Source organism: Elephas maximus, chromosome 2, assembly GCF_024166365.1.
Source record: "Elephas maximus indicus isolate mEleMax1 chromosome 2, mEleMax1 primary haplotype, whole genome shotgun sequence".
NCBI classification, from domain to species: domain Eukaryota; kingdom Metazoa; phylum Chordata; class Mammalia; order Proboscidea; family Elephantidae; genus Elephas; species Elephas maximus.
Window position 1 is genome coordinate 229755542 of NC_064820.1, and position 27453 is coordinate 229782994.

General features: G+C 44.0%; 1 protein-coding gene across 15 annotated transcripts in view; it reads left to right on the forward strand.

The window, feature by feature from the left end:
• ADARB1 (adenosine deaminase RNA specific B1) overlaps positions 1-27453 on the forward strand; it is a 215279-nt gene that overhangs the window by 158518 nt on the left and 29308 nt on the right. For 14 of the 15 annotated variants that reach the window (XR_007516233.1, XM_049875036.1, XM_049875039.1 and 11 more), the window contains 6 exons: positions 10400-10474; positions 14608-15542; positions 19933-20047; positions 22738-22906; positions 23530-23678; positions 24982-25150. Coding sequence is in view for 14 of the 15 variants with exons in the window: in XM_049875031.1 (XP_049730988.1) it covers positions 10400-10474; positions 14608-15542; positions 19933-20047; positions 22738-22906; positions 23530-23678; positions 24982-25150 (1612 nt within the window). In the remaining variant the exon portion in view is untranslated. The remainder of the gene's footprint in view (positions 1-10399; positions 10475-14607; positions 15543-19932; positions 20048-22737; positions 22907-23529; positions 23679-24981; positions 25151-27453) is intronic. The other variant, XM_049875034.1, reaches the window with a different exon arrangement.

The window sequence follows — 27453 nt, forward strand, 5'->3', positions numbered from 1 at the left end:
AGCAGAACACACGAAGCGGTTCATGTTCCGCCTTGCAAAGCCTATTTCCCCTTCAGTCCACCCTTCAAGGCTGCTCTTACAATCTGGCACGCTCTCCCTCTCGTGCCGTAGTATGAGACCCTGTTCCCTCCCTGCCGTGGACATATAGAAGTGGGTTTGGCCAGGTGCCGTGTGGCACCTACACATGCACAAGAGACAGAGAGCGTTCCTGTGTGCCCAGAACAGGGGGAGGGCTTCTCTGATAAGGAGAAGGAACTGGGAGAGAGAAGGCGACTCAGTTCCCAGCCTCCTTATCAGAGATTGTTCTGGGCTCAAAGTCTTTACTTAGGCAGCCTGGATGGGAGGCACAGAGGCAGGCCATTCCCCCCAAGATGTAGAGGTTGTTATATTGACAGATGTTTTGGTGTGTGTTTCACCACAATAAAAAAGAAAATTAAGGGGGGAAAAAAAACCAAACTACGGAGCACAGTTCCACTCTGACGCACATGGAGTCACCACGAGTTGAAGTTGGCTGAACGACAACAGTTTTTTAAACAATAAAGAATTCAGGATTCACATGCAGTTGTGATAAATGGTGCAGAGATCCCACGTGCCTTAAGTCGTCTAGTGCTGCTATAACAGAAATACCACAGATGGGTGGCTTTAACAAAGAGACGTTTATTTCTCACAGCAAAGTAGGCTAAAAGTCCAAAATCAGGGCGTCGGCTCCAGGGGAAGGCCTTCTCTGTTGGCTCTAAGGAAGGTCCTTGTCATCAGTCTTCCCGTGGCCTGGGAGCTTCTCTGTGTAGGAACCTCAGGTCCAAAGGATGCGCTCTGCTCCTGGCACTGCTTTCTTGGTGGGATGAGGTCCCCCTGTGTCTCCGCTTGCTTCTTGCTTTTATATCTCAAGAGATTGCCTCAGGACACAATCCAGTCTTGTAGATGGAGTCCTGCCTCACTAACACAACTGCTGCCCATTCTCCATCATTAACCTCGTAGAGGCAGGATTTACAACATGTAGGAAAGTCACACAGTACTGGGAATCATGGCCCAGCCCAAAACAATACATATATTTGTGGAGGGCTATAATTCAGTCCATGACACCATGTGTCCTTGACCCTGTTTCCCCCAATGGTCACTTCAGAAACAGAACATTTCCATCCCCGCAAGGATCTCCTGTGTTGCCTTTTTATAGCCTCACCCACTTCCTTCCCACACCACCCACTCCTTAACCCCTGACAACCGTTAATCTGTGCTCTATTTCCATAATTTTGTCATTTCAAGAATGCTATATAAATGGAGTTTTACAATATGTAACTGTTTGGAATTGGCTTTTTCACTCAGCATAACTCTCTAGAGATTGATCCGGGTTGTCAAATACTCAATAGTCTTCCTTTTTCTGCTGAGTAGTGCCCTGTGGTATGGACATACATACCACAGTTTGTTTAACCATTCACCTGCTGAAGGGCTTCTGAGTTGTTTCCAGTTTTTGACTGTTATGAATAAAGTTGCAGTAAACATTCTTGTACATGTTTTCCTGTGAACATAAGTCTTCGTTCCTCTGAGGTGAACACAAAAGTGTACAATTCCTGCCTGAATTGTAGGATAGTTGCATATTTCATTTTTTTAAAAGTTGCCGAATGGTTTTCCAGGGTAGCTGCACCATTTTACACTCCCAGCACAAGGCACAAGTGATCCAGTCTCTCTACCCTCACCAACATCTTGTGTTGTCACTAGTTTTTATTTTATTCTGACAGGTGTGTAGTAATGTCTCGTTGTGGTTTCAATTTGCATTTCTCTGATGGCTAATGATGTTGAACATCTTTTCATGTGTTTATTTGCCATCTGTGTATCACAGTGAAGTGTCTCTTCTTGTCTTTTGCCCATTTACTAATTGGATTGTTTATTTTTTTTTTTACCATTCAGTTTTGAAAATTCTTTGTATGTTCGAGATATTAGTCCTTTGTCAGATGTGTGATTTTCAAATATATTTCCCCCAGCCTGTAGCCTGTCTTTTCATCCTGTTAACAGTCTTTCATGGAGCAAAAGTTTTGAACGTTATGAAGTCGAGTTTATCAGTTTTTTATTGTATGGATTGTGCTTTTTGTGACAAGCCTAAGAACTCTTTGTCCAGCCCTAGATCTTGGAGATTTTCTCCTGTGGTTTTTCCAAATGTTTTATAGTTTTATGTTTTACACTTAAGTCCATGATCCGCTTTGAGTTAATTTTTGGGTGAGGTGTGAGGCTTAGGTTGCATATGTCTTTATCCTCCTGCAAGTGGAGTCCTTTCTGCCTATTTTAAAATCAGGTTTCAGAACAGTTATTAGAGCAGTCATTTGGATGTTTGTTTATTGGTTGTCTCCCTGAATTTACAATTTTGGTTATTCGGAAATTGCCTTTTGTTCACAACATCTGCACCTTTGAATACACTGTTTCCCCCTCTTATAGGGTGCAGTACCTCGGGCTCCATTTTCCTGGCCGCTCCACATACCTGCAGCTTTGAGGGCATCCTCCCTTTTCATAATGGAAATATTAAAGCACATGCAAACAGGGTTGTATAAAGAGCCCCACGTGTCCACCAGCCAGCATCAGCAGTTCCCTGTCATGCCCAATCCTATTTCCACTCTACCCCATCTTCTGTTTTCCCACCACATTGGGTTACTTTGAAGCAAATCCCCGACAGTATCATTTCACGTGTTAATACCTTGGTAAATATCGCCCAAAGGTAAGTACTATCTTCACACCTAAAATAATGAACAGTTCCTTAATATAATCAGTTATCCAGACAATGTTTATAGTTAAATTCCCAATTGCAGAATCTGGCTCATTCATTTTAGGTTCCTTGTAATTTCCAGCCCCGTGCTTTGCACATAATAGATTCTCAGAAAGCATTTCTTGAAGTAATTAGTGAATATAAAATAATGAATGCTTTAAAACCATCTGAAGGTCCCTAATACACCCATTGCCACTGAGGCAGTTCTGACTCAGCAGCCCTACAGGACAGAGTAGAACTGCCCCATAGGGTTGCCGAGACTGTAGTCCTCACCGAAGCAGACTGCCACATCTTTTTCCTGCAGAGCAGCTGGTGGGTTTGAACCACCAACCTTTCCGTTAGCAGCCAAGCGCTTAACCACCGCGCCACCAAGGCTCCTTCAGAAGGTTCCTAGGTGGCGCAAACAGCTTGTGCTCAACTGCTAACCTAAAGATTGGCAGTTTGAACCTACCGAGCAGTACCAGAAAGAAAAGGCCGGGCAGTCTGCTTTCGTTAAGTTTGTTATTGTTGGGTGTCTTCGAGTTGATTTTCATCTCAAAGCAACAGCCGAGAAAACCCTACGGAGCAATTCTACTCTGTAATACTTGGACTTGTTATGAGTTGGAATCGAATCCCTGACAACTAATAACAACAACAAAACTATCTGGAAAACCTTTTAACATAGAGGATTCTAAATAGAAATCCGTTTAACTTTTAGCAACAAATTGTCCAGAAATACAGTGCAATTAAAAGTTGTTAATGAAGGGTATCATGAAAACTATATAAGTTTAAAATATATGTGCATGTGTTAGCCAGTTTTAGACACCATGTTCCTAAAAGCAACGACTTACCTTTTAGTGATTTATAACACAAATTTTACTTGTGTACCAAACAATATGTGGCTAATCTTCTTTTGCAAATCTTCTTTTTCCTCCATGACAATTCAATAGAATTCATTATTATAGATTATGTGTTAGTACAATCTTGCCAGCTATATCCACAATATTTAGGAAAAGGAAACTCCTGAATTTGTGAATGATTAGATAATCGGAGTAATAGTTCTTGGAGTAAAATAAGTTATACATGGCTAAGAAATTAGATTTTAACAATTATGCTTTTTTAGTTTCAGCCTTATGAGGTGCTGTTCAAAATAAAAATAGTTAAATGCTCTGGGGTGTTTGTGCTTGCTACATAGCTTTGTTTTGCAATGCAAAACCAGAAGTCTTCCCACAAATGGCAGATTGGTTCATCAGCGTCTAACTTGAGCTCTGGGCTCAGTTATCATGGTGGGACTCCCGTTCAGAGCTCTTTCTAAGATATACGCTTCCTCGAATCTCTCCCTGGTTCCCAGCTCTCCATGGCCCTCTGTCCCTAGGGAGTCAAGTCCACACTCCCTAGAGTGACATATAAGGTCCCAGTCCCTGTGTACTGCCCCTGAGTCTCCCTGGCTCTGGTTCCTTTCCGCCCTGCATTGTCCCACCATACTGGAGGGTCTTAGTCAGAAAGCCTGTGGTGACAAGGTACAAAACCGACTTACTGCCTAATGACAAAGGGGGAAACCCAGGCAAGAGCCCCAAAGGCCAGGCATATCCCTAAAGTTTTCCAAGGGTTGGAGAAAAGGCAGTCTCTCCTGCCTTCGCCCCAACTTAGCATTTCTCTCCACCTCCCTGGGAATCTCTCCTGATCTCTGTGTTTTCATGTCAGTTGTACTTTGGCCAAATGTGGCTGCCCGGCTGCCGCATGCTGCCTCTGAGAACTTGGTAAAGAGGGCTTTAAGAGGGACTGGAAGGCAGAACCCCTCTCTCTTCATGACTTTTCTGTGCTAAAAGCAGTATCTGGTTTTCTAGATGAGTTTTAGTATTTAAGCACCCCCGGGAGAAGTTTCCACAGAGATCTTGACTGTAATTGTCACGGACAGGGAGGAGGAGCATCCTGGGCGCCTGGCCTCGGGGCACACTGCAGCAGCATCTTCCACCGCTTGGACCCCTGAGGCAGCTGTGTGTGGGGGGAGGGAGTGGTGGGCTGGAAAGCAGTCAACGTTGTTAAGAACTAGTTAGGAAGTCATGTTGAAAGGTTTGGATAATGATTAAGTGTAGAACAACCTATGCTTAGAGGAAAGCCTGCACTTGGAAAGAAACCAACATTGTGAATATTTAGGAGGGTAGGTTGAGAGACCTGGTGATTGATTCAATATAGGGAAGGAGGGCAGGGAGGGTCTAGAGATGGCCCCAGGCTCCTGGCACAGGTGACAGAGCAGGGAAGGTAGATCCTGGAGCAAAAGGACTTGTTTTTTCTTTTCTTGAAGTGTCAGAATTAATTTCCGTGTGTGGCAGCAAGTGAAACTACGGAGAGGTGCGGGAAGCAAAGCTTTTCTCCCTTGCCCCCTTCCCTGCTACCCCAAGTCAGCGTGGAGTTTGTGGTGCTCGTAGATCCTTCGGGCGGCACACCGGCACACTGCGGGCTCTACTTTAGTCTCTGCGTAGCACTGGCCACGTTCCAGTACCTGCTTGTCCATGTGTTTGCCACCTGCCTCCCAACCCCCTAGAGTGTGTGCACCCTCACGGAAGCGGAGACACTTGTGTCTCCAGCACCTAGAGCAGAGCCACCACAGGGTGCTTGCTGAGAGGCTGCAGGAGGGAAGGAGGGAGGGAAGGAATACATACGGGCTTTTCTGGTTTACTAAAAAGTGCCCATCCTACAACACATGCTGTGCCGCAGCTTGTTTCTATACTTACTGGGCATCAAATTAGGTCACTGGCTATTTTTGCAGTTTGTTTCATAGTCCTCTCTAGAACGAATCTTCATGTACTAAGCCATTTCCACTTTTAGTGGACATTCAGGTTGCTGCAGGGTTTGCCTCTTAATTTATCACAGCTGCAGTGACATCCTTCCATAAGATTACATCATCACATATGTGTATATTAATCTATACAGAATCGAGTTCCAAAGCAGGTCAGGAGGCACACATGTTTTCCAGAAAGATTGTAATGACTCACGCTTTTCATGCTCCCATCCACGTGTGATGTGTCTGTTTGCCCACATGCTCCCCGGCACCTCGCCCTAACACTCTTCTGTTCAACTTGAAACGTTAGCATACAGCATACACGCAGTAAATCAAAGTGCACAGTGCAGAGAACGATTGCCAGGTACGCGCGTCCTGCTGAAGAGACAGCACCGTTCTCAGTGTTTCACTCCCCGTCTGGGCCCTCCTCAGCCTCAGGCCTCTCTCTCCTTCAAGGGAGAACTCTCCTGGGTTTTACGTGAATACTTGCCACCTTTTTTCTTAACGCTTACTGCAGACCCACATGTCCGTTGTTTGGTTTTGTCAGCTTTTGGAATTTACTTAAATAAATACCATCATATTCTGTGTAAATGTAAGTTTTCTTCCATGATTTGCCCTTTTTGTTGTTGTTTTTGTCAGTGTTGTTTTCAAGATTCATCCAGTTTGATGCATTTAACTTTGTTTCGTTCATTCTTGCCATATTCCCTGCTGGATTATGTAGTCCTATATGAGTGTACTGAATATACCCAATTTATGTGTTTACCGTCACTAACTGTTGATGGTCATTGCCGTCTCCTCTCATAAGTAATACTGGTGTGGACCTTTTTGTGCAGAATTTCCGGGGGCATATGCCTAGGGGTAGAATTATGGCATCACGGTGTGTATATGTTCACCTTAGATAGGTAATTCCCTACAGAGTTTTCCAGCGTGGCTGTGTCCACCCACACTCCCACAAAAATGACTCCAGAAAGTTCTAAGAGTACCACTTCCTCTCCAACCCTTGCTATTGTCCAACTTTTAGGATTTTTTTTGGTCTGGAGTCTGTGAAATAGTATCTCTTTGTGTTTGTGACTTCCATTTCACCAGTTACAAATGAAGTTTGTTATCTTTTCAAATGTTTTGAGACCATTTGTGTTTCTTTCTCTATGAAATGGCCCTTTCTGTCTTTGGTCCACTTTTTCTTTGGGGTTATTTGTTGTTGATTCATAGATGTATTTTATATGTTTAAGACCCTAATTCTTTGTCAATTATATGTATTGCAAATGACTTTTCCTAGTTTGTGGCTGTTAAAAATTACTAGTGCTCTTTTCAATTTGTGCTAGTCTGATGGGTGAAGACAATTGATTCTCAATTGCGTTTCATTCATTCAATCAGCAAGTATTTGCTGAGTGTCTACTCTGTGTCAGGCACTGTTCTGGGCACCAAGGATATAGCAGTGAATGAAGCCAAGTCCATGGAGCTTCCATGTTAGTGTAGGGAACAGACAAGCAGCAGAGAGTAATGGAAGGTGGTCATAAATATCACAAAGAAAAATGAAGAAAGGGGGCAGGGAGGGAGTCCTGAGAAGGAGGCGGATGGAGGTAGAGTGATCAGGGGCTGCTGTCTCACACTTGTTGGTTGGGTAGCCTCATCAAGAAGGCAGCATTTGAGCAAAGGCCTGAAGAAAGTAAGGGGGTGAGTTGTGTGGACATTTGGGGAGGAACCTCCCAGGTAGAAGGAAAGGCACAGGGAAAGGTCTGGGCTGAATGCTTGCTCAGGGTGTTCAGGAAACTGCACAATGCCCCCGCTCCTGGGGCTGAATTCAGGAAGAGGGGATACAGGAGGTAAGACTGGAAAGTTGGGATGCAGACAGACCTCAGAGGCCTCAGGTATTCCATGAAGACTTTGGGTCTTAGACAGATGGGAGTCAGGGAAGGGTTTTAGAAAGAACATGTACAATTCAGTGACATTGGTTACCCTCTTCAAGTCATGCTACCATTCTCACCCTCCTTTTCTGAATTATTTCTCCCCCATTAACACAAACTTACTGTCTGACCTTTTGAGTTGGTGTTGTCAGTTTGGTCCAATATAGATAGTTCTTTAAAAGAGCGCAATGCTCAAGGCAAACATCCTGTGGTTGCTTTTAATTTTGCCTGTAAAACTGCGACTGAGGAGGAGAGAGAAAGTGGTGCCCACCAGGCAGTGGCGCCATAGGTCAGTGCATAAAGCCACAGGCCTGCAAACAAACTGCCTGGACGCAGAGCCCTGCCCTGCCTTCCACTGGCTATAACATTGAGCACCCCCTGGCGCCTCAGTTTGCTTGGAAGTAATAATAGCGCCCACCTCATAGAGTTGTTGTGAGCGTTAAAAAAAAATAATGATTAGCACAAAGAAAAGGATCTGGTACGTGGGCTGAGTACTTAGCGTTTCTTAGCTTCCATCCCACCTCCTTCAAGAATCTGCTTACTATTCCACCTCAGATTGGTTTTACCATTCTCTGAATTATTACTGTGCTTGTAATTTGCACCATGCACTTTAGCTTATAATCAATACGTCTCTTCAAATAAATTGTCTTTGTTTTAGTAACTTGTAAATCTCTAGAGAACTGTGACTCCCTGAGAAACTAGGAACTACTAAACCTTATAGAGTCACCTCTAATCCTTCAAAATCCACATTAGTTTTTACATTGTTAAGGAGGAGGCGTCATTAAAGATTCTCCATGGCAGCTTTTGAAGATAGGCATTTTGAAAATTGATATGGAAATGCAGAGGACCTAGAATAGCCAAAACAATTGTCTAAAAGAAGAAAAAAGCTGGAGGCTTACCCTACCCGATTTCAGAACTTACCACAAAGCCACAGTATTGGCATAGGAATAGACGTATGGTTGAAAGGGACAGAATTAAGAGTAGAAATAGGCCCCCACATAGATGTCCAAATGGTGTTCTTCAAAGGGCGATTCAGTGGGAAAGGATAGTTTTTTCAACATAGGGTGCTGAAACAATCAGATAGTCATATGTTTAAAAAAATTAACCTTGATTCTTACTGCACACATTATACAAAATTTAATTTGAATGGATCATAGCTCTAAATGTAAAACTTCTAGAAGTCTTCGTGGGAGAAATTTTTGGTGACCTTAGAATAGGTAGAGATCTTAAATAGAATACAAACTGCCCAAATCATAAAAGAAGAAAATGATCATTTAGCCTGCATCAAATTTTAAAACTTTCACTCTTAGAAGTACACTGCTAAGAAAATAAAGAGGCAAGCCAACAACTTAGAGAAAGTATTTGCAAAACATATCTGATAAAGAACTATCTAGAATATGAAAAGAACTCTTAGGGTCCAATTAAAAAAAAATAAAGGATCTGATAAGAAAAAAAGGCAAACGATTTAAACAGATACTCTCCAAGAGACTTACCCAAGAGAAATGAAAATAGATGTCCGCATAAATACCGTATGTGAAAGTTCAGTTTTACTCACACTAGCCAAAAAACTAGAAACAAACTGAATGCCCTTGCTAAATGGTTAATCTAATAGTGTTGTCTATTCCATGGGATGCTACGCAGTAATAAAAAGGAAAACCCTACAGATACTTCAGTAACATATATAAATCTCAAAAGCACTGTGCTACGTCAAAGAAACAAGGCATAGGAGACTACATACTTTATATGATTCCCCTTCTGTGAAATTGTAGGATCAGCAAAACTGTAGTTACAGAAAGCAGATGGCGGTCTCCGGGGGCGGAGGGAGGAATTGCCTGTGAAAAGGCATGAGGGAACTTTTTGGTGATAGTAATGTGTTGGTTCTCCATCATGGTAGACCTTACATGACTGTACACGTTCATGAAAACTCATCGAACGAAATACTTAACATGGGTGGAGTCTACTTTTTGTAAACTACAGTCAGTAAAGTTGAATTTTAAAATGGAAAGGTCTCCTTATGTTGGCATTTCCTGCCTGGAGGGGAGATGGGAGGGTAGAGGGGCTTTAGAAGCTGGCAAAATGGTCATGAAAAGAGAGAGTGGAAGGAGGGAGCGGGCTGTCTCACGGAGGGGAGAGTAATTGGGAATATGTAGTAACGTGTATATAAGTTTTTATGTGAGAGACTGACTTGATTTGTAAACTTTCACTTAAAGCACAATAAAAATTATTTAAAAAAAAAAATGGAAAGGTCTCCTGAGGCTGCTGATTTCTGGAGACTGAGATGGTTTCCAAAGCTCAAATGCTGCACAGGTGGGCATCGTATGGGGCACTGTGCCGCTGATCTCCCTGCGTTTATGCTCAGCCGCCTCCTTACTCCTGGCCCAAAGCGTCGGTGGAGAAAAGGCATCATTGCTGCTGTTTTCCAGTCATGTGTGAACCAATTCAGACTAAAGGGAGATGTGTGAGGCATGTTATAAACTGAGCAGGCTATGCGTGTGAGGGTGGTTGTTATTTTTATTCTCTTACAGCCTTTATAGCCATGTTTTTATAATGTACCTCAAAGTTTCCGTGAAATAATTCTAGATGCCCCGCATGGACTTTCGGACTGGTTACCCCACGTAGACTGACTGGTTACAGTTAAACAATTGGCCCAGCAGAACCATCAAGCTCTCTGAAGAAGGCAATTTCACCAAGTTAGAATATATTCACCCCAAACACAGAGAAAAAAATGAGACCGCTGGTTTTGAGGTGGGACCAGCTCCCAGAAATGAAGGGTACCTCAGCACCTGGAGTCGTGGTGCAATGTGGCCAGGCAGGCCCGGAAGATGCCGAGAGAGAGAAGGGAAGATGAGGATGTCTTTCCGAATGTTATATGAGTTTTTCCTTTAATTTGTAGTGGTACTGTAATAGTTCCCAGAGAGTAGACTCACCTCAAATTACTCACGTAATGGGCACGCTAAATCTTATTTTCTTGCTGTCTTTCAGACAGAAACAATCTCCGCCAGTCAAGAAACCCTCAAAAGCATTTTGCCATGGACATAGAAGATGAAGAAAATATGAGTAAGATCTAGGCCTATCCCCTAGTATCAAGAGTAGCTAATTTTCTCTTAAAATCTTAGTGGTTTTGTAAATTTATTTAATGAGACCAATTTGGGAAAGGTGATTTTTCTAATGATAGGGACTATGAATAGTGGCTTGGTTTTAATGTTCGATGCACTCTCCACTATAATAGGTGTCATTATTCAGTGTGGCCATCTCTTCTGCAGGTATATGTGTAGATTTTCTGTTCTCATTGTTGTCACAGGGTGTCATTTACACACCTGGAAGTGCAACCTCTGCACCAAGAGGCCTGTCTCATGATGGTTTCATTACGAGTCATGTCATTGCATGGGTCTCATGATAATGGCCTGATTTTTCACTCTCCACAAATCTAAGATAACCATTGAAATACCTGGTCATTTGGTTTAACTGTGCATAAATGTTTTCCTTTCAATACAGTTGATTCTCTTGTATTTTGAGCAAAGGGCTCACACTAATCTTTTAGATCTTCCGTTGCCAAAGACATTGACAAGATTTAAGGGTGGTGTTTACCAAAACTTACCCCTGGACCCTTACTCCTCTCCAGACTATTCTTTGGGGCTGGGGGAGGGTGGAGAGCCTCAGGAGCACCCCAACTTTTTCCCCACCCTATGTTGTTCCCTGTGAAGAGTGCAGTGAACATACTTCTCTTTTCTATTTTCTCTTTAATCCCAGACAGTGATGCTTTTAAATAAAGGTTTAAATGCTCCCACAGGATATGTAAGAGTTTAGGAGGGAAACCACAGTGAAGACATTATCTTTCTAACTAATATATGTGTATATATACATTCTTTCTGATTGTCTCAAGGAAGAGCATGCAGCCCTGAATGGTGGGTAGTAGGTACTGAGGGTGGTTATTGATCACTAGAACGTAGGTCAGAGCATTTCCCTGTGGCTGCACCCACAACAAGAAGCCCTGGTGATGCAACAGTTGAGTGGTCGGCTGCGAACTGAAGGGTTGTTGGCCCAAACCCACCCAGCAGATCTATGGGAGAAAAACCTGGCAACCTGCTCCCATAAAGATTACAGCCAAGAAAACCCTATGGGGCAGCTCTGCTCTGTCATGTGGGATCACTAGAGTCGAAAGCGACTCCATGACACATAACAACAACAACGTCATGCACACAACTGACCACTGGAGACCTTGGAGCTGCTGTTCTCTCCAGATAATCCAGTGGTCCCCCAAGAAAGAGTTTCTGCCTGGTGTTACTGCTGCAGGGCTTTGCCGTGGATGATGCACAGCGGGTCTTGGTCCTTTGTGACGTGACCTGTGTGTGGGACGTCCACTTTGCGTGGTTGGAGTCAGACACTGTGGGAAAACATTCTCCAGTACTGTCCAGGAGCCACATGAGCAGCGTGCTGACTCCCTTCTACTCACGCACGTGCTGCCTTTGGCTGCCTGGCTTTTTCCAGCTTGGTTTTCTCTACAGATCCTACGATTCAGAGTTCTTTAACACCCAGCCTGTATTCTTACTGCTCAGTCTCACTCTCGAGCTCCAGGTTTGTCTCTGTTTTTAAGACAGAGGTTATGGTCACACGCCTCACTTTAGAGACCACTGCTGGAGGTGCATGGTGCAGGGTCCCTGTGGAGTGCTGGCAGGGGTCCCCAGAGCACCCTCATGGTCTGGACTCTGGACCGCCATCCGAGGCAGCAAACACCTGGCCCACGTGGACACCTCGCTGTTGTGTAGTTTGTATAACCTGGTTATATGGTCAATGAAGGACTTTCCTCTCCCCAAGCTGATCCTGTGATAACTTAACAAAATAAGCAATCCTTCAGGATGGTACTTCTGCAAAGATAAGCTGCTGGTCCTGGTGCTGAAACTTAGAAATGCCCGTCCTGTGTTTTCTGTCATTTTTGGAAAGCAACGAGAAATGGTATCACAGTTAATATCTGCGTTTAGGAAATACAGTAGCATGATACGTAAAGAGAAAGCATCTCTATAAGCGGGTCGTGATAGCAGGGTGTGTTTCTCCAATTTTAATTTCTTTTTACGTAGTAGCATTTTTGGAAACCCTGGTGGCGTAGTGGTTAAGAGCTACGGCTGCTAACCAAAGGGTCGGCCATTCGAATCCACTAGGACCTCCTTGGAAACCCTGTGGGGTAGTTCTGCTCTGTCCTACAGGGTCGCTAGGAGTCGGGATCAACTCGACAGCAGTGGATGGTGGTGGTGTGGTGGTATCATTTTTAATAAGGTGGAAGATGAACAGTGTCTTCATTGCTTCCGAAGTGAGTTGTTAAGAATTTACGTAAACTGTGTTATAGAAAGTGTATTTTTCTTATAACCTCAAAATTATTTATCATTCTAACACTGATTATTTTTATTTCAGTTATTTCAGCAGTTTTACGTATTTACATATTTGATCAAATGTACGTGAGAATACATTTATTATGCTTTGATTTTCTACATTGGTAAAGAATTCTGTTTGACCACAAAATTAAAGTGTAAGCAATAACCTAGTATATGTTCTTGCTCAGTTTATTAACCTCTAAATCCCTTCTTGGCTCCACTTTTTTCCACCTCTTGTTCCCCTTGAGCACCGAAAGGAGTAACCTATCTAGCTTTTGCTGGAGGATGTTATAAATGAAAATTTAGTGACCATTCCATCAGCTTTGTCAACTGGGACAAGTGGTGTGTGTGCGCCAGGCATGTTCTGGAGAAGTGATGAGAGTGGAGGAAGTTTATAGCGTCCAGGTCTCCCTCAGGGCAGCCTCAGTCTCCCCATGGGTGGTGTGTAAGCAGGGCTGTTAGCCATTGGCCCAGTGAGGGACCACAGCCCCATAAACTAGAGAGCTCGGCAGCCGGCAACTCGACGTTCAGTCCCACTTAAGCCTTCTCATGGGCTGAACTGATGGATGTTATGTGGTTGAAATGCCCCCTAGAGCCACCATCTTGGGACATTTGTAAGTTGGTGCATAACTGTAAACGACAGTCTGCCTACTTGAAAGATGTGTTATGGATTTTTGCAAGCTAGCGTCAGAAGGTCTTTAAAGACCTCCATACCAGCTGGTTGTTACCCTCATGCTTCATACCTTGGCCAGGTGTAAAAATGAGCCCTGGTGAAAAAGAAACGGTTTGTCTTTTCTGAAAAGCTTACTAAACCGAAAGGAGGAGGCGTGAATGCTTTTTTATCCCCCTTTCAAAATCAAAATCATGTTAATTTTGTCATGGATGTTTAGAGTTCCAAAATTATCTTCATTAATTTCAAACATAAACTACTACTTTTAAAAGGTAGGGTAGCTAAACTATTCTGAAAATCCATCAAATTTTGTTTAAAAAAAAATTGCCGGTTTTTTGTTAGGAAGTTGTAGCCTACCCGTAGCCTCAATTTTATATCTCGTTCTTAAACTTTTTTCATATCATGAATGCGTTAAAAATTCAGAAGTAAATCAATTCTCATATATAATGAGAATCTTTAAAATTAATACTAGAAGTAAATCTGTATTCTCCTAAAATAGTTTTTAAAAACCAGACAATTTTATGTAATTATATAAGCAGTTTTCTGAGATTAATTCATGAACTTACGTATGTTCAACTTGCATATGTTGATTAAATATATATTAAACCTGAAAAACTGATCAGCTTGTGAGTGCATGTTTTTAAAAAGTGTTTCCTCTTCTGGGATATGCTGCATCTTAAAGCCCACAGATAGTATGAGGGTACATGAAATTGAAAAAGACGGAAGTGTGACGGTAAAATGTTTATTTGTCTATGCTGGTATTAAATTGTTTCATTAGACTTATTAATATATTTCTCAATAAGTTTATCATCTCACATGTTGATAATGCCTAAATAAATCATCTCTAGATGCTTCAGAATATCCCCATGAGAAAAAGAAGATTTAAAAAATCACCTTCGAATGTAAAAGCAGTTGGTGATACTAAATAGAAACTGCCTTAGCCCTTCCTCAGCGGAACGTCCAGTTACTAGTTTCAATTCAGGCCAGTAGTTCTTTGGCGAAATTTGCAGTTTTTCACTTGTAGAACTAGGAGTAAAATTTAGACGCACACATCACTTAACCAGTTACAAAGGTAGATAAAGGAATCTATAAATTTTGCATTTACAAGATCCTGCAACGAAGGCGTTGTAAGTTACTCTTTCTGGGCACCGCAGGTTCCAGCAGCACTGATGTTAAGGAAAACCGCAATCTGGACAACGTGGCCCCCAAAGACGGCAGTGCCCTGGGGCCTGGGGAGGGCACCCAGCTTTCCAATGGGGGCGGCAGCAGCAGCAGCAGGAAGCGGCCCCTGGAGGAGGGCAGCAATGGCCACTCCAAGTTCCGCCTGAAGAAGCGGAGGAGGGTGCCGGGGCCGGTCCTGCCCAAGAACGCCCTGATGCAGTTGAACGAAATCAAGCCCGGCCTGCAGTACACGCTGCTGTCCCAGACGGGGCCGGTGCATGCGCCCCTGTTCATCATGTCGGTGGAGGTCAATGGGCAGGTGTTTGAGGGCTCTGGCCCCACGAAAAAAAAGGCAAAACTTCATGCTGCTGAAAAGGCCCTGCGGTCTTTCGTCCAGTTTCCAAATGCCTCTGAAGCCCACTTGGCCATGGGGAGGACCCTGTCAGTCAACACGGATTTCACGTCTGATCAGGCCGACTTCCCTGACACGCTCTTCAATGGCTTTGAGACTCCAGATAGGCTGGACCCGCCCTTCTACATGGGCTCCAATGGGGACGACTCCTTCAGCTCCAGCGGGGACCTCAGCCTGTCGGCGTCCCCCATCCCCGCCAGCCTCATCCAGCCTCCCCTGCCCGTGCTCCCACCCTTCCCACCCCCCAGTGGGAAGAACCCGGTGATGATACTGAACGAGCTGCGCCCCGGACTGAAGTATGACTTCCTCTCTGAGAGCGGGGAGAGCCATGCCAAGAACTTCGTCATGTCGGTGGTGGTGGACGGCCAGTTTTTTGAAGGGTCAGGGAGGAACAAGAAGCTGGCCAAGGCGCGAGCTGCCCAGTCGGCCCTGGCGGCCATTTTTAATTTGCACTTGGACCAAACACCGTCGCGCCAGCCCATCCCCAGCGAGGGGCTTCAGTTGCATTTGCCACAGGTGAGGACCACATGCTGCCAATGTGCAGGGTGGGCGTGAGTTCTCGGGAACGCGTTTAGGTAGGCATTGTCTCATTGCTGCTGACTCCATCTTCATGTTGCCAGGGCCTCTGCAGAGTACTGCTGGTAAGTCTGGCTGCTGGGGGCTGCCCCTGTTACTGTGGTGGAGTGGTGAGCGCAGGGCCAGTCTGTTACGGACGTGGGGAGTGCTGCTCTCCTAGACCCCATGAGGGTGGCGATGCTGGAGCCTCTCTTCACCAGTGTCCATATATACCCATCACGGGCACCTGCTTGTATGGTTCCTGTCCCACATGGCCCACCCCCTGCAGTGATCCTTTCCCCATAATAAGCTGTCATCAGGAGAGGGAAGGAAACCCTGGTGGCATAGTGGTTAAGCGTTGGGCTGCTAACCAAAAGGTTGGCAGTTTGAATCCACCACGTGCTCCTTGGAAACTCTATGCAGTAGTTCTTCTGTGTCCTATAGGGTCATTATGAGTCAGAATCGACTTGATGGCAATGGGTTTAGGAGAGGGGAGGGTAAACCTGAGCTAGGGAACTTGGCCCCCAGCCCTGGGGTGTTTTCCTTCAGAGTCTCATCTGGGAGCCTCATGCACAGCACACGAGATGCTGCCAGGCCCAGCTGAGAACCTCAGTGTGGGCCAAGTGTCTGGCCCTAACTACATTCCTGAGGCCAAGGCACCTGTCCTCCTGAGTGGGAGCACAGAGTTCGTAGGCATAGGGCTTGCAGGCACAGGGCCATGGGCACAGCCAAGAGGCTGTGGGATGGAGGTGTAGAGAGACCCTCCCCCAAGATGCCCAGCCCCTGCTGGGGCCTGAGGTCCACTGGGCCCTGAGTTTGCTGTGTGGGGTCCATGTGGGCCCCCCGCTCAGGCAGGGTGTGGGCAGCCGCTTGAGTCTGGTCTTGGATGATGAAGAAAGGTACTTAAGGCTTGGCTCAGACGGGCCTGCGTGACAGAGGAAGAGTGAAGGAGAAATGAGCAGCATTTAATTGTCATATGTCTGTTCTAGAGCTCTTTGATTATTTATTGCTTCTTTTTTTGGAAACCCAAACTTCTTATGGTCTACTTAAAAATTATTCTTTTAGGGAGGAAATCCAATGCCCTTCTCTCCTCATTTTGACAAAAGATTTAATTTGAAGATGAAATATATACTGTGTTTGGTCAAAATAAATGAAGGACTCAAAATTGATAGAGAGGAGGGCCTGTATTTCTCCTAGAAAAATCAAAGTGTATTATAGTTTGCCTTGAGGTACAATTAGAATAATGTCCAAGCAGTTGTCTTCTGAGAGACCAGTAGTTCTCAATTGTAAAAGAAGAAAATTTGTTTTATTTTGCTGAAGGCAACCAGATATAAATTTAGTATGAAAAAATTCATTCAAAGTATTAGTATTTTACTGATTCTGTTATGAACCAAATAATCATTTCTCATATTAACTTCTTTTTGACATTCGTAAGAATTATTGGTCCCTGAATAATTTTACAAAACAGTGCCATAGATCCCAAGTGATTTTTTTTCGATTTTGCTATTTGCTAAAATACTTGAGCCTGAGTTCAAAATAGCCCCTGATATGACTTCCCTGGAGGTCACCAGAGTGGTGCACAGGATTATTAGAGTCACATTGCATGCTTTGAGCCCTGAGCAGCTGGTTTGCAGTGTAGGTTGGTAGCATCTCAGAGGGGAGGCAGGTGGGAGCCCACTCATGGCGAGTGGGACTCACAGCCCTTGTCACCTCCTGGGCGGGCTCTGTGACTTCATGACGTAGTATGGGCAGTCATCAGGGCCACTGCTTAATGTGTCCCACTGGTGCTGGCACGTTGGGGAGCCATGGGGTACAGCTAGCCAGGCCTGCCTGTTGCCCCCCACCCCGCCTCGGTGTCTGGCTGGGGCTGAGGATGTGGGGCTGTCCCGCTCCCACTGCTTTTTCTGGGGCTCCTCCCCAGTCTCTGCCCACAGTGGTCTCCCAATCCCGGTATGTCTTCTGGGGCCCCCAGAGCAGCCCAGGAACATGAGCCCATTTCCCCTGGGGAAGGTGGCTGAAGGCCTTCCCAGAATCAGTCCTCATGACTGTTGCAGGGCTCCATGATCTTTGGACTGGAAATTTCAAAATGAACATTCTTAAGTGGATAAAAAAAATCCTACTGTTGTCTTAGAGCCATCCTTGAAGGACTTAGGTAAACTAGCCCCAGTCTTAAGAGCTTGGCCTCCTTGGTGCTCATAGTGGCATTAGGGTGTTTTTAGAACCACATGGCACCAGTCATACAGGGCCTCGTAGAGCACTGTGTCCACAGCAGGTTTGTCAAAGTGGTGTGACGGCACATCCACCCAGCCGTGAGGGGAAGGACCTCCGTCATTTCTGCTCATCATTGCTGCAGGAGACGCTGATGCCTGGCTGCATAGGCTGGGGCTCGCTTGTTAAGCACAGTGCTTTTGTGACTGTGTTCAGCCCCCAGATTCAGTGGGGAATCACTTCATCAGCCGAGTGAGGGATCCTACAGGGTGAGACTAGTATCTTTAAGACAATTTAAGAACTATCTACCTGCCTCAGATGCCAGCATCAAACAGGTAAATACCAGCATGAGGGCTGACTTTGGCTCAGATTGTCACTGATCTCCACAGTCAGACTTTGTCTGCTTTCTCTGCAAATTTGGAGATGTGCCTAACCTTACAAGAAGAGAAAACAATTATTTCCTCTGGCTTACCCGTAACCTCCGTGATTATTTTCTATTTTGCGTAAATTCATATGCATTGTCCTCTCCTCTGCCTCACTAATTCATTGTTCACAAGTTCTGCCTTTCTGTTTGCCATTTTAGTCCCTTCACTGCGCTCCTGTCTGTCATCGATGCCTTTGACAGCTCTCTAGCTGTCTGGCCTTGAACACTCCCTGAGGCCCGTTGGCATTTGCTGGCACAGTGATAGGAGGAAGACATCCTGCTGGTTTTATTTGCTGTAAACAAACCACGACTTAGGATGAATATCTGACTTTTTGATTCATGTTGGAAGTGTTTTAGTAAGGGCCAAGTGTGGAACATCAGGTTTACCGGGCGACCGTCTGATCATGCAGACAACATGAGATTGGGGGGTGTAGGTTTGCGCTTGGCTCGTTACACCCACCTTCTCCTTAGGTGTTGTTCCCAAAGGCACTTGGGCTCATTATGCTAAGATTCATAAGAGCCAAAATGGACTGTCAGCATAAAAACACAACCATGTCCACGTGTTTGTCCAAGTGGCTCACTGATCCAATAATATCCCAATCGATGTGTTCCAAACATGGGAATTCAACATTTCCCTCTACAACTGTAGCCTTTGCTACGTTAGAATAGTACTCACTCTGAGATGAACAGACAGTCATGTAAGTTCTTAACAGGCCTGGTTGCTGAGTAGACTGAGCCAGGGCACATTTGATTAAACATTGAAATAACAGCACACCTAAGCTAACAAGTGCCTTTGAGAGCAAGGTGCTGTGAAAGCGGAGGGATTCTTTAACCCTATCACGCCTTCAAACAGCCCCTTTTCTCTGGGCTGTGATTTTGCTTATCACGCCCTGGAGAATCTGCCTGACCTTGTCCAGTTCCATGAGCTGAGCTGTACCAAGTGTGGGCTTGAGAAAGGGCTGAAAGGATCCTGCCCATGTCCTCTAGAAGGTGTGCCCCAGGGACAGCATGGGGGCTGCAATGGGAGAGTCACAGAGGCTGGGTGGGCCATGGGCGGGTGGAGGCGGACCGTCCAGTGCAGGCAACCTTGAGTGAATCACGCTCCCCCCTCTGCGCCTCAGATGCCTCCTCTGAATGCAGAGGGGTGATGTCTGAGCCTCATTCACAGAGCCTTGTGAAGGTCAGAGGGCCAGCAGGCGTGTGCCAACATGCCACAAGGGCTGGCTCTTGCCTGGACTGTCATGGAGACCACATGACAGAATTCACATGCAGAGTTTGTAGGATCCTTAAGGAAGTATGCTCACACTCACACACGTTTACACACACTCACATATATACACTAATACACATACCCTGCACACTCACACACACACCGCTCAACACGTACGCGCACACACGCTTACACATTCACTCACACACACCCCCCCACACTCACACACATACATCACTCAGCACACACACACACGTTGACATATACGCACATACTTACACATTGACTCACACACTGTCACACACACCCGACACACAAGTACACTCGTACACACACCCCACCACTCAGACATAGACACACACACACACGTGTACCACATTTACACGTGTGCGGTCCCAGAACAGAAGTGGGCTGAGGCATCACCTTGTGAGGGGTATGCAGGTAGACAGAGAGGAAGGTGGCTCTGCTGCAGGAGTGTGCTGTCCTTAACCCTCCTCTGTGATCCCCAGGTGTTAGCAGATGCCGTTTCTCGCCTGGTTCTGGACAAGTTTGGTGATCTGACCGAGAATTTCTCATCCCCCCATGCACGTAGAAAAGTTCTTGCTGGAATTGTCATGACAACAGGTAAAACGATTGGTGTTGTATTTAACCCTCTAATTACCTTTCTAAAATGTTTAACACGTGGGAAATGCTATAAATGTCACTAATCTATAAATATCACTGTCACTACTGGAGATCATTTTTTTTCTTCTTCAGAGTCTTTGCTGTATGCAAATGTAGGAACTGTGCTGACATACTTTTATCCTAAATGTGCATCTTTTTAAGGAGCCCTGGTGGCGCAGTGATTAAGCCCTTGGCTGCTAATCAGAAGGTCGGCTGTTCGAACCCACTAGTCACTCCACGGGAGAAAGACGTGGCAGTCCGCTTTTGTAAAGATTTACAGCCTTGGAAACCCTCTGGGGCAGGTCTCCTCTGTCCTGTAGGGTCACTATGAGTCAGAATTGACTCAGAGGCAATGGGTTTGGTTTAATTTTTTTTTTTTCGTACGTCTTTTGAACCCGAGTTTGTTTCACTTAGAGACAGTGTACTATTGTGTGAGTCATTATTTGGTTCCCAGTTTTAATTGTGTGAATGTCTCCATCTGCTGAGACACAGGATGGAAAGCTGCGGGAGACTTGTATTCTTGCTTCATACCTGATTTTCCAGTTAACGTCGGTGCTGCCACATAAGTTTCTGTAACCGAGAAAGCTTTAGCGGAGTAGAAATCATGGGGGCAAGCATGGTCTAGGGTGGCAGAAGAAACCTTATTAACTTTGTCTAGAAGTTCCCAGTAGAGAAGAGATCCTCCTCAGACTCCTTGCCCCACATCCCAGGAGTGGGAACCATTAGTAGCATCTCTCTGTGGATAGCTCCCAGGGAAAGAAACCACAGCCTTGACCTGGGCCTGGGCTTATCCTGGGCTCCCTGGGTAAGGCTCAGGAAGAGGGCATCAGCTGCTCCAGGCCTGGCTCTGGGGTCATTGTTTCAGGCCCTCCCTACTTCAGGACATCTGCTCAGCCCCACTGGCCCAGCCCACCTGGCCAGTGATTGCACAGACTCCTACCTTCTCTGGAGGCCAGAGAGGGAGGGAGTTGGGGATGGCCTGTCAGTCTGCACCTGCAAGCCAGGAGAAAGCCCCAGAAGGGACTGTGTAGTCCTTTCCTATTGAGGTCATTGTCTCCAGTCAGACTATGGAAAGGAAATGATTCCGTAGTCCTCAACGTTGGCCACTGAGAGCCCTGGTGGGCAGTGGTTAAGCCCTTGGCTGCTAACGGAAAAGTTGGCAGTTTTAACCCACCCAGTGGCTCCCCGGGAGAAAGAGCTAGTGATCTGCTTCCGTAAAGATCATGGCCACGAAAACCCTACGGGGTGGTTCTACTGTATCACAGGCGGTCACCGTGAGTTGAAATTGACTCAGCGGCACCAACAACAACACCTGATGCCCAAGAAAAAAACGCTTACTGTTTTAGTCATAAGCACTTTCTTGCCGTGACATATTTACTTTGGCATAGGTAAGATGTGTCGGGGGGTAGGATGAAGTATTGTGAACTGTACCTTGGATTTCAGGTTTTATTTTACTGTTTGATACCAATATTTTCCTTCCTATTCTCTATCGCTTTACTCCTGTCTTTTACATTATTAAAAGGTGAGCATGTCAACTCCTAAATGAAGGCATTCCCTCAGTGAGGGCCCATGCCTCCTTCTGTGCATGAGTGGGCAGGCAGCGTTCTCTCCTCCAGGTTACTGCACCGCGAGCATTTCACATCCTAGTGTGGGTCTCACTTGGGACCATTTGCTCAAAGCCAGAATGCGCCAATATGTGTATAATAAGCTAATATGTGCATAATACGCTAATATGTGTATAATATGCTAATACGTGTATGTGTAGAGCAGTATCCACAGCACCTGGCGCAGGGGTTCTAATGTCAGGTGGTCTGATTCAAATCTGGGCTCTCATTAGGTGAGTTACCCTGGGCAGGTATTAACCTCTGTGTACCTCAGTGTCCTCATCTGTAAAGTAGATAATGATAGCCTATGCCTCAGAGGATGCTGGGAAAATGAAAATAATTCCCTAACATACTGAGCACAGTGACAAGCCCATGGCCAGCAACCATTAATTTAGCTACTAGTAAGTGCTATATATATATATATTATATATAAGTGCAAGTTTAATGTCCTTAATATTCAGGATATATCACGTCTATAATAATTGGCATATCTCACAAATTAAACGTCAGAACTATCACTCCGGAAGATCGCCAGTGCTTACGACTTCACTTTTAATACAATTAAGTGGTGACAAATACTACTAATCAAAAATGTTCTGAATTAATTCTGTTTTCCTTCTACCCATCTAGGTGAATTTTAGCCATTCTCCCTAATCTCTGTGGTGCTTGGATATTTCATTTCAAGATTAATTACCAGACCAGCTAGTGTAATGGTGAATGCTTAGGAAAAGGCTTTATTGAATTTGAGGGGAAATACTCCCAGAATCTGTACACTAACTAGTGAGGAGGGTTGACTTCCAGAAATGCTGCAGAACAAGCCCACAGTAAGAGTTGTTCACTCACCACACGTGAGTTTGCCAGATAGAAAGTAGGGGGTAAGAGTGTGTGTGAAGATGAGATGCCGGCAGCTTGAACTGCGAGTTGAACCCTCAGGATCAGGCTCCCTCTTGAAAAGCTAGATCACTGAGACATGGTTCAGACTCCAAGAGCGCAGTCAGGCAAGCACTCCTGCGGGTTACGGGGAGTCATTTCTCTCTTCTTTTCCAGGTACAGATGTTAAAGATGCCAAGGTAATAAGTGTTTCTACAGGGACAAAGTGCATTAACGGCGAGTACATGAGCGACCGCGGCCTTGCCTTAAATGACTGTCATGCAGAAATAATCTCACGGAGGTCCTTGCTGAGATTTCTCTATACGCAACTTGAGCTTTACTTAAAGTAAGTGTAGTAAGTAAGTAAGTAAGTCAAGGAAGTTGTTTTCAAAAATATTCTTCTGTCAAAAACCATTCTGAAACCTTTCCCTGTTACTGGAACCACTGAAAGATTCTCGAAATGGTAACTTGACCAGTAACAAAGTGCCTGGGGTCCCAGTTTCTGATGACCTTTAAGCCGCTAAACACAAGAGTTGGCAGAAAACGGAACGTGACTTGTTGAGAAAACATGACAAGTCCGTGTGTAAGACTGCGTGCTTTTGTTATACGCGGTATAGACATACACAGAACTTCCTAAACTGCCTCGTAATGGTGGTCGTTTTTATTCCAGCCACTGTGCCTACAAACAGTGGATCATGGGTCTGAACTGCTTGTCTTATCTGTTTTCATCTTTATCATTTCTTGTTTCGTCTTTCTGTTTCAAAGTCGTAAATGGCATATCTGTTATTGAACGGACAGTACCTGTGTTACCATCAACAGATAAAATAAATACTCAGGTTGAACTTTACTTTGTTGAGATTGCTAAAACCTGGGGTGCTATGACCTTTGGAAATCATTTTAAACGACGAGAGACTAAATTTTGGCCATATTCAGCTTTAAAGATTATCTTTGCCACTTGTTTCATTTCAGTAACAAAGACGATCAAAGAAGGTCCATCTTTCAGAAATCAGAGCGAGGAGGATTTAAGCTGAAGGAGAATGTCCAGTTTCATCTGTATATCAGCACCTCGCCCTGTGGAGATGCCAGAATTTTCTCACCTCATGAACCAATACTGGAAGGTATGGGACTAGGGTTTTGAACAATCAACAGTGTTTCTCAAGAAAATTCATGATTATGTAGTAACAGGTAAAGGTATAAACCTACATTAATATCCGTTTTTTCAATTTCAGCCGTGGATGTGGATGTGATAGGAGTCTGTATAAAAGCATTGGTCTTTTCAATTAGTAAGTTCATTAGAAAAGTTCAATAAGTGAAAGCTGTTAATTCTAGTTAACCAAGTAATTAGAATGGACCCAGGGTATTAGGTCAAAATTTTATCAGTATTCAAATTTGGATCATACTGATCTCTTAAGGCAGAGATGTTAGGTGATCCTGCATATTTCTGATGAATTATAATTTAATAAATGTGGTAGAAATATTTGCCTGATATTTAAGAGCAGGGTAGACACTCCTGAAAAGTGAGACAGCTACTGCTGTCAGATTTTGTTCCCTCTTTTCAGACAAGGTTAGCACTTTTTATAGTAACTTGTATCTACATCTTTCCTCCAGAACTTAAGATTTATTCCAAATAGAACAGTTAATTACATTATTTTCACTATTTGTTCATGATAAAAGTAACACATATCCACTGTGGAAAATTGCTAAATATTTTTAAAATATAAGAAGGAAAATTAAAAATCACCCATATTCAGATAGACTAGAGATAATCACTATGGATCTTTTGGCATGCTTCCTGTAGATTTATTTTTGTCTCCTTATAGATTGTTCAACAATTTACAGAAAAAAAAAAAGCACACAAGTATCAATCACCGAGAATTAGCAAATGTCAGCATTTAGTCCTCTTTGCTTCAGCTCGTTTTCAATGAAATGATAGAAATAAACCATTTCAGCTAAATTGGAAGCTCCCTTTCTTTTCCCCAAGGAGACCACTTTTGTGATTTGTTTCGTATTTGCTCCTTCCTGTCTGATTTTCGTACCTGTTTTATTACACATAGAAGGAGCCCTGGTGGCACAGCAGTTAAGCACCTTGCTGCAAACCGAGAGGATGGCAGTTTGAACCCATTAGTTGCACCATGGGAGAAAGATGTAGCAGTCTGCGTCCACAAAGATTACAGCCTTGAAAACCTTACTGGGCAGTTCTACTGTCCTAAAGGAGGGTCACTATGAGTCAGAGCTGACTTGATGGCAGTGGGTTTTTGGGTTTTATATATATAGTTTAAGCATATGCAAATATATGTATATATATACAGACATACACACAGACACACGCACACACAAAATATATGGTATATTTAGGTAGGCTTTTCAATAAATAAGTGGTTTACTACCTGTGGGTTTTTTAACCCTGTTTTTGTCACTTAGAACCAGCAGACAGACATCCAAATCGTAAAGCAAGGGGCCAGCTCCGGACAAAAATAGAGTCCGGTGAGGGGACGATCCCAGTGCGGTCGAACGCAAGCATCCAGACGTGGGATGGAGTGCTGCAGGGGGAGAGACTGCTCACTATGTCGTGCAGTGACAAGATTGCTCGGTAAGGCATCCCCAAGGGCACTCTGTCGATTCTTATAAAGACAGGTCTGTTTCTCAGCTCTCTATTCTCCGCTGGTCTGTGGTCAGCTGTAATTGCACAAGGTCCACAGCTTTTTAAGTTTCTTCTACCTTCTCATGAATATTTATTCTTCCACATACATTTTAGAATCAGCTTGTCAAATTTTCCTAAATGTCATGTTGGGATTTTATTTGGAATTGCATTGAAATTATGGATTGAGATGGGAAGAATTGAAATAAATCCTCTCCAACAATGTGACCTTGCCATTCTTCTGTCAAGAGGTGACGTCTGCATTCCCTCCTCTGGGCAGCTCCCATTTCCTGCCAGGATCTCATGGAGAGGTCCTGGGGGTGAGATGCCATGTGGAGAGGGAACTGAGGAGCAGGAAGCACCAGGCATGAAGAAAGAGCCCATCTGGAAAGTGGAAGAGAGAAGAGAAAAATCACCAATATCAAGAATGAGAGAAGAGAAATCACTACAGATGCTACAGACAGTTTAAGGGTCTTACAGGGAAATTATAAACAAATTTATGCCAATAAATTTGACAACTTAGATTAAGTAAACAAAATTCCTGAAAGATGCAAACTCCCAAAGCAGTTTGTGATAGATAGAAGAAATAAATTACTTGAGAAGCCCCTGTATCTGCTAAAGAAATTGAATTTGTGATTTAAAACCTCCCTGAAAAGAAAACTCCAGGCTCAGATGACTTCACTGGTGAATTCTTCCAAACATTTAAGAAGAAGCAGTCCCCGTTTTACAGAAAATTGAAGAGGAAAAAATACTTACCAACTCATTCTATGAGCCAGGATTTGCCAGATACCAAAGCCAAACAAAGAGAATAAAACTGCATACCAGTGTCTATCATGGACATAGATCTAAGAGTTCTATCAAAACTTTAGCAAACCAGGTCTAACATCATGACCAAGTAGGGATTATCCCAAGAATACAAGTTTGGTTAAACATTCAAAAGAATCAATGTAATTCTTCATTTTCACCAACTGAAGAAGACAGAGAAAAAGCATTTGACAAAATTCAACATTGCTAGTGAACACTGTCAGCATAGTAGGAACAGAAGAAAATCTCAGTCTAATAAACGGCATCTGCAGGAAACTCACATTTATCATCATACTTAATGGTGAGAGACTGAATGCTTTCCCCCTAAGCTCGGGACAAAACAGGGATGCCTGGTCATGCCACTTCTATTCAACATTGTGTTGGAGGTTCTCGCCAGTGCAGTGAGGTTCAGAGAAATCAAAGACATCTAGATTGCAAAGGAAAAAGTGAGATTATTCTTATTTGTAGGCGTAATTGCATATGTAGAAAGTAAGATGGATTGTGCAAAAAAGCTGTTAGAACTAATGAATGAGGTTAGCAGCATTTCAGGATATATGATCCAATAACAAAAATTAACCATATTCTTACACTTGCATTAATTTAAATTAAAATGTACAGAGCAATGCACTGAAAACTACAAAATGTTTCCGAGAGAAGTTAAACCAAAACCAAACGCGTTGTCATCAGAGTAGAACTGCCCCCATAGAATTTCTAAGGAGTGGCTGGTGGATTCAAACTCCTGACTTTTTGGTTAGCAGCTGAATGCTTAGCCACTGTGCCACCAGGGAAGACCTATATAAATGGAGAGATATATCATGCTCATTCATCAGGAAACTCAGTATTGTTAAGATGCCAGTTTTCCTCAAATTGATATGTAGATTGAACACAGTCCCAATCGAATCCCAGCAGGTGTTTTTGGAGAAATTAACAAGCTGATCTAAAATTCATATGGAAATGCAAAGTACCTAGAATAGCCAAAACAACTTGCAAGAAAAAGAACAAAGTTCAAAGACTAACATGACCTGATTTCAAGACATTATAAAGCTGCAGTGATGAATTAAGTGTGGTTTTGGCATTGACAAGTAGATCAATTCTGCCAAGTAGAGAGTCCAGGTAGGCCCACACGAATACGCACAACTGAGTTTTAACCAAGGTGCAGAGGCAATTCAGTGGAGAAAGAATTGTCCTTTCAACAAATGTGCAAGGACAATTAGATATCCCTATGCAAAAAAAGGAAGAAACTTCAATCCATACCTTCCACAATATACAGAGATTAACTCAGTGGGTCATAGACCTAAATGTATAAAAGTTGTGGGAGAAAACAGGAGAAAATCACTGGGACATTGGGTTAACCAAAGATTTCTCCAACACCAACACCAAAAGCACTCTCCATAAAAGAAAAAACGTTCATAAATTAGACTTCATAAAAAAAAAACACTTTTCTCCAAAAG